This window comes from Amphiprion ocellaris, chromosome 16 (assembly GCF_022539595.1).
Source record: "Amphiprion ocellaris isolate individual 3 ecotype Okinawa chromosome 16, ASM2253959v1, whole genome shotgun sequence".
Lineage (NCBI taxonomy): Eukaryota > Metazoa > Chordata > Actinopteri > Pomacentridae > Amphiprion > Amphiprion ocellaris.
In genome coordinates, this window is record NC_072781.1 from 34118624 (window position 1) to 34132835 (window position 14212).

Consider the following 14212-nt stretch of genomic DNA (forward strand, 5'->3'; position numbering starts at 1 on the left):
CAGGCAGGCAGGCAGGCAGGCAGACAGGCAGACAGACAGAGTGAGAATCTAAAACCAGTGATCAACCACAGCAGTTAACTGGAGTGTGGACGTGACGCTCAGAGACAGGGACAGAGAGTTTACCTGCCAGCAGCCTGCAGACCGGCAGGTGTATGGACACCTTGTCCTGAGACACCTGGTACCTGAACGTCTCCACACAGTGACCTGCCAGACTCAAGTTGATTGGCTGCTCACCGTCTGGAAGGCCACTGTGACAGTGACTGAGCGCGCTCAGACACTTCCTGTAGGCCTCGATCAGCACACGCTCCTGACACACACACACACACGCACGCACGCACACACACACACACACACACACACACACACACGCACAAAAGAACCAAAGAGAAGAAACAGGTCACATGATCATCAGTTCATGACTATGAAACGCCTGTATGTAGCGTGTAGTATGTTATATGTAGCATGTAATATATAGTATCTTTATATGTAGTATGTTATATGTAGTATGGTATATGTAGTATGGTATATGTAGTGTCTTTACATGTAGTATGTTTTATGTAGTATCTTTATATGTAGTATATCATATTTAGTATGTTATATGTAGAATGTTATATGTAGTATGTTAAATATTGGGAAGGTGTGTGTGAAGGACTTTCACGTCAGTGACCATAGCTGTGTGCTTTTTAACATTAACTTTCCTGCAGTTTCTCCCCCTGTGAAACTGAAAACTCAAAGGAGGATCATTAATCAGGATGTTGCTGATGGCTTCTCAGCCTTGTTTGCTCCACAGGTACTGATGGGAATTAACAACCCTGACGTTTTTACCCAAACTTTCAATAGTCACTGTACAGCTATTCTAGACAGAGTGGCACCAGTGAAATCTAGCTTTGCACCAGTAAATGCACCTCAACCTTGGGTAAATGACTCCATCCGCTCTTTTAGGAGAAACTGTCGACAGGCTGAACGGCTGTGGAAGTCAACGCAGCTTGAGGTCCACAGACTCCACCTAAAGGAACTCAGAGCCTCTTTAAATGAAATGTTGAGAACGGCCAGGACCCAGTATTTCTCACAAATTATCTCTTCAAATAAGAAAAACCCTAGAGTCCTATTTGACATGATTACCTCTCTTGTTTCACCTGTTGTTCCCAAACTTCCTGTGTATTGTCAAGCAGACAGTAATGAATTCCTTCAATTTTTTGTTGAGAAGTTCAGGAACATTAGAGAGAATGTTTTTCCACTGTCCTCTTTAAATTCTGACTTTGGTATATCTTTGTCTTATAAGTGGTCATCCTTTAATTCAATTCAATTCAATTCAATTTTATTTATATAGCGCCAATTACAGTCAAATTGTCTCGAGACGCTTTACAGAACCCATATGCCTGACCCCCAGAGCAAGCCAAAAGGCGACAGTGGCAAGGAAAACACCCTTTTAACAGGGAAAAAACCTCGAGCAGAATCCGGCTCTAATGTGGGGGATCCATCTGCTGCTGGCCGGGTGGGTTGAGAGGGACAGAAGAGGTAGAGAGGTAGAGATAGAGGGATAGAGGTAGAGGGGAAGAGGTAGAGGGATAGAGATGGAGGGGTAGAGGTAGAGGGGTAGAGATAGAGGTGTAGAGGTAGAGATAGAGAGGTGGGGGGTGGGACACAAGGACCATAAAACACAGCCACACATCTGAAGCATCCAGCATCCAGCTCTGGGACCAGGGACACTCGGAGAAAGGACACAGAAAGAAACAGAGTGAATGTAATGCAATAATGGTATATATAGTAAATACATAGGTAGTTAGAGAAGGGCTCAGTGCATCCAGAGAGGTTCCCCAGCAGCCTAGGCCTATAGCAGCATAACTACGGGCAGACTAAAGGGACGTCAAGAGGGTAAGTCAGTTGTGCAAATGAAAACACCAGCTCACCCCGTCAGGGTCCCCCAGTCAGCCCTAACTATAAGATTTGTCAAAAAGGAAGGTTTTAAGCCTGGTCTTAAAAATAGAGAGGGTGTCCCCCTCCAGAACCCAAACTGGGAGCTGGTTCCACAGGACAGGAGCTGATAACTGAAGGCTCTGCCTCACATTCTACTTTTAGAGATTCTAGGAACAACAAGTAAGCCTGCAGTCTGAGAGCGAAGAGTTCTGCTAGGATAATATGGTACTATCAGGTCTTTAAGATATGATGGAGATTTAGCCCTGTGACCCTACAGGATATCACTGCTCTGCTACAGAAAATGAAACCCTCCTCATCTCCTGCTGATGTTCTCCCCACAAAGCTGTTTAAAACAGTTTTTAACACTATTGGTCCCACAATTGTGAAATTGATAAATGTTTCACTCTCAACTGGTGTGGTTCCCAGCTTTTTTAAACATGCGGTTGTTGAACCAGTACTTAAAAAGCTGAATCTAGACCCCTCACAACCTCTAAACTACAGGCCTATTTCCAAACTTCCATTCCTGTCTAAGATAATGGAAAAAGTGGTAGCAGAAAATCTCATTGCCTTTTTAGAAAAATTTAATGTTCTTGACAGATTTCAGTCGGGGTTCCGCAGAAATCATTCCACTGAAACGGCCTTGATCAGAGTCTCCAGTGACATTATGATGGCAGCTGACTCTGGTGAATACATGGTTCTGGTTTTATTGGACCTGTCATCTGTTTTTGATACTGTTGATCATAACATAATGATAAATAGACTTGAACAGGTAGGGTTGTCTGGTTCTGTCATAAAATGGTTTACATCTTACCTCTCTGACAGAAGTTTTAGTGTCCTTGCTAATCAGATTCTCTCTGAAACGGCACGCCTGACATGTGGGGTACCACAGGGCTCGGTTTTAGGACCAATTTTGTTTTTATTGTATATTCTCCCTCTTGGGAAGTTAATTAGTCAGTTTAAGGATATTTCTTATCATCTGTATGCAGATGACATCCAGTTATACTGCTCCTTTAAGGATACCGAGTTGCACAAACTGTTTTCCTTAACCAGCTGTTTGACCAGCATAAATCAGTGGTTAACTGGAAACTTTCTTCAATTGAACCTAGATAAGACGGAGACACTAATTGTTGCCCCAGAAAATAGGATCCCCTTGATTAGGCATCACTTAGGTACCTTAGGCTCGTCCATCCAGTCAAGTCTTAGAAATCTTGGTGTTGTCTTTGACTTTGCTTTGTCTCTGGAGCAGCATACAAAAAATGTAATTAGAAACTGCTTTTTCCAGGTAAGGAGAACTGAGAGTATGAGAATTTTTCACCCCCATACATCTCTCTGAACTCATTTCAATAGTTTCTACATCCAAACCATCAACATGTCTTTTAGATCCTATCCCAACTAGACTGTTCAAGGAGGCTTTACCTTTAATTAATTCCTCAATGTTAGATCTGATTAATCTCTCTCTAGTAACAGGTTATGTACCACAGGCTTTTAAAGTTGCTGTAATCAAACCTTTACTTAAAAAGCCCACTCTAGATCCAGATGTTTTAGCCCACTATAGACCAATTTCCAACCTCCCATTTCTCTCTAAAATTCTGGAAAGAACAGTTGCAAATCAATTATATGAACATTTACAAAGGAATAGCCTGTTTGAAGAGTTTCAGTCAGGCTTCAGAGTGCATCATAGCACAGAAACAGCTCTGGGGAAAGTTACTAATGACCTTCTCATAGCGTCAGATAATGGACTGGTCTCTATACTTATTTTATTGGACCTTAGTGCAGCATTCGATACAATCGACCACAAACTTTTATTACAGCGACTAGAACATTCTATTGGCATTAAAGGGACAGCACTGGACTGGTTTAAATCCTACTTATCAGACAGGTTCCAGTTTGTGCATGTCAACAATGACTCTTCTGAGCATACTAGGGTTAATCATGGAGTTCCTCAGGGTTCTGTCTTAGGACCAATACTGTTCACATTATACATGCTTCCCTTAGGCAACATTATTAGGAAGCACTGTATTAATTTCCATTGTTATGCTGACGACACTCAATTGTATTTATCTATGAAGCCAAATGAAACTAATCAGCTAGCTAGACTGCAAGATTGTCTTAAGGACATAAAGACCTGGATGACCTATAATTTCTTACTACTAAATTCAGACAAGACTGAAGTCATTGTATTTGGCCCCAAACATCTTAGAGAATTGCTTTCAAAGCATATAGTTACTCTGGATGGCATTACATTGGCCTCCAGTACTACTGTGAGGAACCTCGGTGTTATCTTTGACCAGGACATGTCCTTTAACTCGCACATTAAACAAATCTGTAGGACTTCCTTTTTCCACCTGAGAAATATTGTGAAAATCAGGAACATCCTGTCTCAGAGTGATGCAGAAAAACTAGTCCATGCATTTGTTACTTCTAGGCTTGACTACTGTAATTCCTTATTATCAGGTTGTCCCAATAGCTCTCTGAAACATCTACAGCTGATCCAAAACGCTGCAGCCAGAGTACTGACGGGAGTTAGCAAGAGAGATCATATTTCTCCTATATTGGTTTCTCTTCATTGGCTCCCTGTTAAATCTAGAATAGAATTCAAAATCCTTCTTCTGACATATAAAGCTCTTAACAACCAATCTCCATCATATCTTAAAGACCTGATAGTACCATATTACCCTAGCAGAACTCTTCGCTCTCAGACTGCAGGCTTACTTGTTGTTCCTAGAATCTCTAAAAGTAGAATGAGAGGCAGAGCCTTCAGTTATCAGGCACCTCTCCTGTGGAACCAGCTCCCAGTTTGGGTTCGGGAGGCGGACACCCTCTCTATTTTTAAGACCAGGCTTAAAACCTTCCTTTTTCACAAATCTTATAGTTAGGACTGACTGGGTGACCCTGACGGGGTGAGCTGGTGTTTTCATTTGCACAACTGACTTCCCCTCTTGACGTCCCTTTAGTTTGCCCCTAGTTATGCTGCTATAGGCCTAGGCTGCTGGGGAACCTCTCTGGATGCACTGAGCCCTTCTCTAACTATCTATGTATTTACTATATATACCATTATTGCATTACATTCACTCTGTTTCTTTCTGTGTCCTTTCTCCGAGTGTCCCTGGTCCCAGAGCTGGATGCTGGATGCTTCAGATGTGTGGCTGTGTTTTATGGTCCTTGTGTCCCACCCCCCACCTCTCCATCTCTACCTCTCTACCTCCATCCCTCTATCTCTACCTCTCTACCTCTTCTGTCCCTCTCAACCCGCCCGGCCAGCAGGCAGATGGGTCCCCCCACATTAGAGCCGGGTTCTGCTCGAGGTTTTTTTCCCTGTTAAAAGGGTGTTTTCCTTGCCACTGTCGCCTTTTGGCTTGCTCTGGGGGTCAGGCATATGGGTTCTGTAAAGCGTCTCGAGACAATTTGACTGTAATTGGCGCTATATAAATAAAATTGAATTGAATTGAATTGAGAGCTCTGGTGTCTAAAGCGGGGCTTTAAATGATCATCCACGCCTTCATTTCTTCAAGCCTAGATTACTGTAACAGCCTTTTTACTTGTTTGAGCCAGAAAGAACTTCATCGCTTACAGGCTGTTCAGAACTCTGCTGCAAGGCTCTTAACCTGCACTAAAAAAAGAGATCACATCACCTCCGTTTTAAAAGAACTGCACTGGCTCCCAGTTCATTTTAGGATTCATTTTAAAATTTTAGTTATCACTTTTAGAGCTCTGAATGGTCAAGCTCCAGCTTATATTTCTGATATTTTAAAATGCTACAACCCAAAGCGTTCTCTGAGATCCTCAGGCCAAGGATTGCTAGTCATTCCCCATACCTGTTTTAAAACCAGAGGGGATCGAGCCTATCAAGTAGTGGCCCCTAGGCTATGGAATGCTTTGCCAATGTCTCTGCGCACTTCAGATTCTGTTGAGTCCTTTAAAAGGCAGCTGAAAACCTGGCTGTTCAGTCAAGCTTTTAGCTAGGTGGTGTTGTTGTGACAACTTGTTTGCATGTTTTCTGTGTTTGTGCACATGGTTGTGTCACTCCTTGTTTTCTATTTGCTGACTGATTTTACTGTGAAGCACTTTGTGAATCCATTTCTGTGAAAAGTGCTATATAAATAAACTTTGCTTGCTTACTTTGCTTGTTATATGTATTATGTTTTATGTAGTGTGTTATATGTAGTAATTTTATATGTAGTATGTTACATGTATTTTGCAGTATGTTACATGTAGCACATGGCATGTACAATACTATATTTAGTATGTGGTATACCATGTGTTGTATTTTATATGGCGTATGGAGTATGTGATATGTTGTATGTTATACATTATATGTAGTATGTCTCATGTAGTATGTAGTATATGGCATACCGTGTGTTGTATTTTATATGGAATATGTAGTATGTTATATGTAGTATCTTTATATGTAGTATGTTATATGTAAGTATCTTTATATGTAGTATGTTGTATGTAGTATCTTTATATGTTGTATGTTACATGTAGTATGAGGTATGCAGAATGTTATATGTAGTATGCTGCATGCTATGTCTTGTATGTGGTATGTTACAGTGGGACAAAAAAGTATGTAGTCAGCCACCGATTGTGCAAGTTCTCCCACTTAAAATGATGAGAGAGGTCTGTAATTTTCATCATAGGTACTCTTCAACTGTGAGAGACAGAATGGGAAAAAAATCCAGGAAATCACACTGTAGGATTTTTAAAGAATTTATTTGTAAATTATGGTGGAAAATAAGTATTTGGTCACCTACAAACAAGCACAATCTCTGGCTCTCACCGACCTGTAAACTTCTTCTTTAAGAAGCTCTTCTGTCCTCCACTCGTTACCTGTATTACTGGCACGTGTTTGAACTTGTCTTCTGTATAAAAGACACCTGTCCACAGCTTCAAATGGTCAGACTCCAAACTCCACTATGGCCAAGACCAAAGAGCTGTCGAAGGACACCAGGAACTAAATTGTCGACCTGCACCAGGCTGGGAAGAGTGAGTCTACAATAGGCAAGCAGCATGGTGTGAATAAATCAACTGTGGGAGCAATTATTAGAAAATGGAAGACATACAAGACCACTGATAATCTCACTCGATCTGGGGCTCCACATGAGATCTCATCCCGTGGAGTCAAAATGATCATGAGAACGGTGAGCAAAAATTCCAGAACTACACAGGGGGACCTGGTGAATGACCTGCAGAGAGCTGGGACCAAAGTAACAAAGGTTACCATCAGTAACACACTACGCTGACAAAATCAGATCCTGCAGTGCTGGATGTGTCTCCCTGGTGAAGCCAGTACATGTCCAGGCCTGTCTGAAGTTTGCCAGAGAGCATATGGATGATCCAGAAGAGGACTGGGAGAATGTCCTGTGGTCAGATGAAACCAAAATAGAACTTTTTGGTACAAACTCAACTCGTCGTGTTTGGAGGAAGAAGAATGCTGAGTTGCATCCCAAGAACACCATACTACTGCAGGCATGGCAACAGCAAATTTTGATTTCAGCTGAAAATGCTCGGTATACAATCTTCAGGGGGGGTCCAGGGGGGCGCAGCGCCCCCTTGAGCCGAGAGGTTTTCAGTAAAATAGAGGTGATTTAGAATGAAAAACATGCATAGAATTACAGAAGACTAGATTGTAATGAATAAGTTAATTTAATGAAAAGTTAACTTACTTTTTCTTCAATGTCTCACTGCATTTAGTCCTACAATTTTTACAGTTCTATAGGTCTTTTAACACTATTTACACTGGAGTTCTACACCGATCACCAAGTCACTTCTAATGTCACAGTTTCCTCTATGGCAGGGGTATTCAACTAAAATTCAAAGAGGTCCAGTCAGAGAAAATGTATTTAAGCAAAGGTCCGAGACATCATAAAGTCTGCCTTCAATTAGTGCGATATATGTTGATGTAACCTAGAAGTTTTATTAGCCTGTGCATGTAATCGATAACTGACCATCAAATCAAATAAATTCAGTACGGTTCAAAAACATTTTGACATTTACTAACAAATGACTTTTGATATAACTGTACATCTTAAAATTAAGTGCAGAACTTGAAAAAATAATGAGTGAACAACCCAAACCAGCTTATATACATCTTTAACAATACCTAAATCTCAAAAAATGTAAACAATTGAACACTTTTACATTTTTTTCCCTGTCTTGTTACTCCCCTTATATCCCTGCTGCTTAATGGGAGAACTGAGGTGCAGTTTGCCCTGCCACTACTTTCTGAATTGTGTATTGTGGTCTGAATGGTGTCAGGGTTGTTCTCAAACACATTTGGAGCTCATTGGTCAGTCTGGAACCATATTCAGTTTTGTCATGTTTGTTATGTTCATAGTTGAGAAAGGTGCCTCCAGCTGGATGTTGAGCCAAACATGGTCAGCATGTGCAGGACTATTTCCCTCTGGGTGTCGCTTTATTCATTTCCTTTTTTGTCTGTCTCTCACCTCTCAACTGTTTTCTGAATGCAGAGCTGTGATGTTTATCAGCTGAATGCAGAGACTTCATTGGCTGAGTAGCGTCACGTGGGATGGCTGAACTCGTACGTAATTGGTCTGTGTGTTTCCTGAGCTGCTAACTAATGCCGTAAACACTAGTAAAGCTGTGCCGGTAAAACAGAAGCGACTGGTCAAATTTAAAATCCCGTTACAATTTACTGATTACAGGTCCGGTCCGTATAAGACGGCGTCTGGGTCCGGATCCGGACCGCAGTCCACCAGTTAGTGACCCCTGCTCTATGGAGTCAGCTGTGTCAGTTTTCTTTACATTTCCAGAACACTCTTTAAACACTATCAGGGATTCATTTTGCCCTGAGTCATGAGTCAAATACCCAGTGTTTTGTTAAATGACTCTAATGACTTTTCTCTCAAGCCAATTCCATCGAAACTTGTTTTTGACACTTTTATCTACTTCTAGCACCGATGACTCTTGATCTTTCGATAAAAACCTCACGATTCCACCGAAAACGATCCCAATAGCTCAAAATTCCAACACGAACATGCTGCCATGAATTGTAACAAAAGAATGCATCGAGCAATTTGATTGGTCCAATCGTTGGCAGCTAACCAATTTTGACCAATCGCAAGGCCTTTTACAATGCAGCAGGAGCTAGACTGGTTCTCTTTGTCTGTTACGCTGCGGGAGAAACGCCGAGCGCTTCTCAAAAACCGGGAGCAAGAGTAACAAAAACATACCTCACCCCCCCTAAAATTTTCTCAACGGATTTGGACGATTCACAGAAATGATCAATTTGAAAATTAAAACGGCGGATTTCCACGGAACGGCGGAAAATTGCCATGCCTGCTACTGTGAAGCATGGGGGTGGAAACATCATGCTTTGGGGCTGTTTTTCTGCAAAGGGGACAGAACGAATGATCCGTGTTCAGGAAAGAATGAATGGGGCCATGGATCGTGAGATTTTGAGCCAAAACCTCCTTCTATCAGTGAGACCATTGAAGATGAAACATGGCTGGGTATTCCAGCATGACAATGATCCCAAATACACCGCCCGGGCAACGAAGGAGTGGCTCCGTAAAAAGCATTTCAAAGACCTGGAGTGGCCTAGCCAGTGTCCAGACTTCAACCCCATAGAAAATCTGTGGAGGGAGTTGAAAGTCCGTGTTGCCCGGCGACAGCCCCAAAACATCACTGCTCTAGAGGAGATCTGCATGGAGGAATGGGCCCAAATACCAGCTACAGTGTGTGCAGACCTGGTGAAGACCTACAGTAAACGTTTGACCTCTGTCATTGGCAACAAAGGTTATATTACAAAGTATTGAGTTGAACTTTTGTTATTGACCAAATACTTATTTTCCACCATAATTTACAAATAAATTCTTTAAAAATCCTACAATGTGATTTCCTGGATTTTTTTCCCATTCTGTCTCTCACAGTTGAAGAGTACCTATGATGAAAATTACAGACCTCTGTCATCATTTTAAGTGGGAGAACTTGTGCAATCAGTGGCTGACTACATACTTTTTAGTCCCACTGTACAGGTAGTGTGTAATACTCTAAAGCGTGTTGTCTCACATCAGTGGAGCTCCACTCCTGGATCATGGAGATGATGTGAGTTAGTTTCATCTGCAGAGTGAACGCTGCCTCCCACTCTGGCTCCATCTCTATGTGCTGCCCCACCTGTCTCACCACCGGGTCCATCCCCTGAGACAGACAGGTCAGAGACAAGTCAGACAGACAGGTCAGAGACAGACACACAGGCAGTACTACCAGCCCCATAAACCACTATACTGTATACAGGTCCTACCAGCTACTCATAGGTTGATTATTTATTTTATTAATTTATTTTATTGATTTAAGACAGAGGTGTGAGAGGAACATCTTCTGGTCCTCTGGATGTCCCTCTCAGGCATGGCAACAGCAAATTTGGATTTCAGCTGAAAATGTATACAATCTTCAGGGGGGGTCCAGGGGGGCGCAGCCCCCCTGAGGCCGAGAGGTTTTCAGTAAAATAGAGGTGATTTAGAATGAAAAACATGCATAGAATTACAGAAGACTAGATTGTAATGAATAAGTTAATTTAATGAAAAGTTAACTTACTTTTTCTTCAATGTTGTCTCACTGCATTTAGTCCTACAATTTTTACAGTTCTATAGGTCTTTTAACAATATTTACACTGGAGTTCTACACTGATCACCAAGTCACTTCTAATTAGGGTTGCCACCTTTCAGAAATGAAAATAAAGGACGCCCACCACGGCTCCTCGGAGCCACAGTTCAGTAAAGTTGGAAGGATATTCACAGATTCGTACTTCCAGCATCAATAACTCATTAGATATAGGTTGTGAAAACATAAACGATGCCTCTTTTCCATCATTATAAGGTACACAATGTGCTACTTGATAAAACTGGGCTTGTAGCATATTCTGTACCTACAGAGTACAAGATTGAAGTTATTGAATATTTGTCTCTCTTTACTGTTGCAGTGGTTTTGCAAATTGCAGACGGACCCTGTTCACTCCATAGACACCAATGTTATTCCTGTAGCTTGAAAGACAGCTACTTTTGATAAAACTGGGCTTGTAGCACATTGTCTGCCTTGCAACAATGGGAAAGAGGCATTGTTTATGTTTTGACAACCTATATCTAACGAATTATTGATGCTGGAAGCCTGAATCTGTGAATATGTTTCCAACTTTACTGAACTTGGGGCGACTACCACCTAAGGAGTGATATATTTAATTTTGAAAAAAGCATTTAGCCATACTTAAAGCTTTAAATGCTTTATTAACACGGAACTAAAAATTTTGTATTGTTTTATTATCACAGGTTCTGTCTGAAAAGAAGTGGCATCATTTTTAAACAGTGAAATCAAACTAATAAAATGTAATGACCAACCAGTGAGCAATACTGGATTCTGCAAAAACATAAACAACTGAATGCAGAATACTGGACAAAGAAATTCTCTACAGACATTTTTTCCCATTTAAATCTTATCTTAACACAGTTAATGTATTAGCTTATTTATGTGTGTATGCATGTATTTATTGTTTTATTTAGTGCTGTTAGCATATCAGAGTTCTGAGTTTTTCTTTAGATAGGCAAAGGCCATTTATTGATTACATATTGGCTATTACATAAATGTTTATTAAAAACTAAAAGGCATTAAAAAAAATACTAAACAACTTAAGCATTTATTGAGTCACTAAAATACTGTAGAGTACAGACCACATCAGCATGATTCTAAGCATCTTCTGGTAAATTAACAACCAGATACTGATGTCCCTTACCATATCAGGGTTCTCTCTGTTCTCATGGTTCTTACATGTTGGTCTCCTGATGTTGCCTTACTTCAGCCAGTCCATGAGCAACACAGAACACAGTTTGCCTTTTACCCACTGCCAGGGGTTTCTCTCTTCCCACTCACGTCTGTACATTTGCAAACGTTTTTGCTTCTGTGGACGTGGTGGAGTTTCGGGTGTAAACATTTTTAAACACGTGGGTGCAGCGTGATCTGCTGGACCTGGCATCGGGTCCTCGCTACGTGGGTCCTACAAAGTTTAAATTGGCTGCCCTTAATATTTCCTGTGTTTTATTTTGTTCCTTATGCAGTTTTGATGAGTGTGTGACAGACGTGTACGGGGCGTTTATGAAAATACGGAACAATTTGCGTCCCGTATTGATTCAATACAGGATGCGACAATTAATTGTCAAATAAGTATTTTAAGGGACGGGTGGCAACGCTACTTCTAATGTTGCCTCATGATTCCACCGAAAACGATCCCAATAGCTCAAAATTCCAACACGAACATGCCGCCATGAATTGTAACAAAAGAATGCATCGAGCAATTTGATTGGTCCAATCGTTGGCAGCTAACCAATTTCGACCAATCGCAAGGCCTTTTACAATGCAGCAGGAGCTAGACTGGTTCTCTTTGTCTGTTACGCTGCGGGAGAAACGCCGAGCGCTTCTCAAAAACCGGGAGCAAGAGTAACAAAAACATACCTCACCTCCCCTAAAATTTTCTCAACGGATTTGGACGATTCACAGAAATGATCAATTTGAAAATTAAAACGGCGGATTTCCGCGGAACGGCGGAAAATTGCCATGCCTGCCCTCTGGATGTCCTGGATATGAAGACACATGTCCTGCAGAGAGACAAGTAGGTTACCTGCATACACTTGAGCAGCTCCAGAAAAGCGTCCAGACCTTCCAGGAACTTCAGTCTGAGCTGATCGGTCCAATCAGACGGAGGACTGATGAGGACATACCTGTACAGAGACACTGGTTAAACTGGGAACACTGGAAATCTGACTGATGTCTGACTGGTTCTCTGCCTGGTTCTCTAACTGGTTCCTCTGGTTCTCTAACTGGTTCTCTGACTGGTTCTCTGCCTGGTTCCTCTGGTTCTCTAACTGGTTCTCTGACTGGTTCTCTGACTAGTTTTCTGCCTGGTTCTCTGATTGGTTCTCTGACTAGTTTTCTGCCTGGTTCTCTGATTGGTTCTCTGCCTGGCTCTCTGATTGGTTCTCTAACTGGTTCCTCTGGTTCTCTGACTGGTTCTCTGATTGGTTCTCTAATTGCTTCTCTGACTGGTTCTCCAACTGGTTCTCTGCCCGGTTCTCTGACTTGTTCTCTGCCCGGTTCTCTTACTTGAGGTCTCCGATGAGGCTCTGGACCCGTCCAAACTTGAATGCCTGCTGGGCGGTGTAGCGGTCGAACTGGAAGCGTCCCTGCAGGTCTCGGTGACGCAGGTGATCCACAAAGGTTCTGATGATGGTGGTCATCAGGTTCTCCTCCACCATCAGCATGCGGGCCTACAGCACACACACACACACCTCAACCAGAACTGGGCCAGAACCAGAACCATAGCCTGCCCGGTTCTTTGCTCTGACCGTTGGAAGAACAAATACTCTACAGAAGGCACCATCAGTTCTTCCATGTGGCCCGCCTGTAGAACCCGAAGAACCACATCTGCCTCCAGAACAGGATCGATACAATCTGCAGCTTCATTCTGAGTAACTAAATACTGTTCATTCTGAGTAACTAAATACTGCTCATTCTGAGTAACTAAATATTGTTCATTCAGAGTACCTCAGGTTAATACGGCTCAGTCTGATTCAGCATTTTCAACACAAACACATAAACCAGTTTCCTAAAACAGACATTAAGTTTACCTGCAGGCGACACATTACTATGTTCTGCTGAGAACTTTAAGTTTCTGTGTTCTGCTGAGACCTTTAAGTGGAAAAACATTTTTTGATTTGAAGAATCTTTAAGCTGAAATCAGACTTTGATTGTGATGATTAGTAATAATTAACCCTCGTGTTATCCTGCCGGTCAAATTGACCCGTTTTAAAGTTTGAAAATGTGGAAAAAAAATATATTTTCACAGTGAAACTTCTGATGTCCACATTTTCAACATGTTTGGAAAATCTTTGAACATTTTTTGGTGGAAAAAAAGAAATGTTAAAAATGTTTCTTAAGAACATTCACATCAAAATCAACCAAAATCCAAATTTTTTGGAAGATTTTTACTCATTTTTTGAAAATATTTTCTTGCCAAATTTGGGGGATTTTTAAAGATTTTTTAAGGAAAACTTTTCAGGAATTATTGGAATTTTATTCCTGAAGGTTTTGCAAATTTTCTAAAATTTGGGGAATTTTTTTGCTGAATTTTTTGATTTTTTTCCTACAAGGACACAATATTTTTTGGTGCCTGTAAATGAAGACAACAGGAGGGACAATTAAACTCTGGGATGGCTGGAAGCTCAGATCTGTGTTTAACTAACTGCTACCTCAGAGCTCCAGCCAGGTGAACCTCCAGGCACAAGGACCTGAA

General features: G+C 41.5%; 1 protein-coding gene across 6 annotated transcripts in view; it reads right to left on the minus strand.

Moving 5' to 3' along the window:
- ubr2 (ubiquitin protein ligase E3 component n-recognin 2) overlaps positions 1-14212 on the minus strand; it is a 48189-nt gene that overhangs the window by 20991 nt on the left and 12986 nt on the right. For all 6 annotated transcript variants that reach the window (XM_055018682.1, XM_055018683.1, XM_055018681.1 and 3 more), the window contains 4 exons: positions 13024-13187; positions 12542-12641; positions 9946-10074; positions 124-307 (listed from right to left, as the gene is read on the minus strand). In XM_055018682.1, the coding sequence (XP_054874657.1) occupies positions 124-307; positions 9946-10074; positions 12542-12641; positions 13024-13187 (577 nt within the window). The remainder of the gene's footprint in view (positions 1-123; positions 308-9945; positions 10075-12541; positions 12642-13023; positions 13188-14212) is intronic.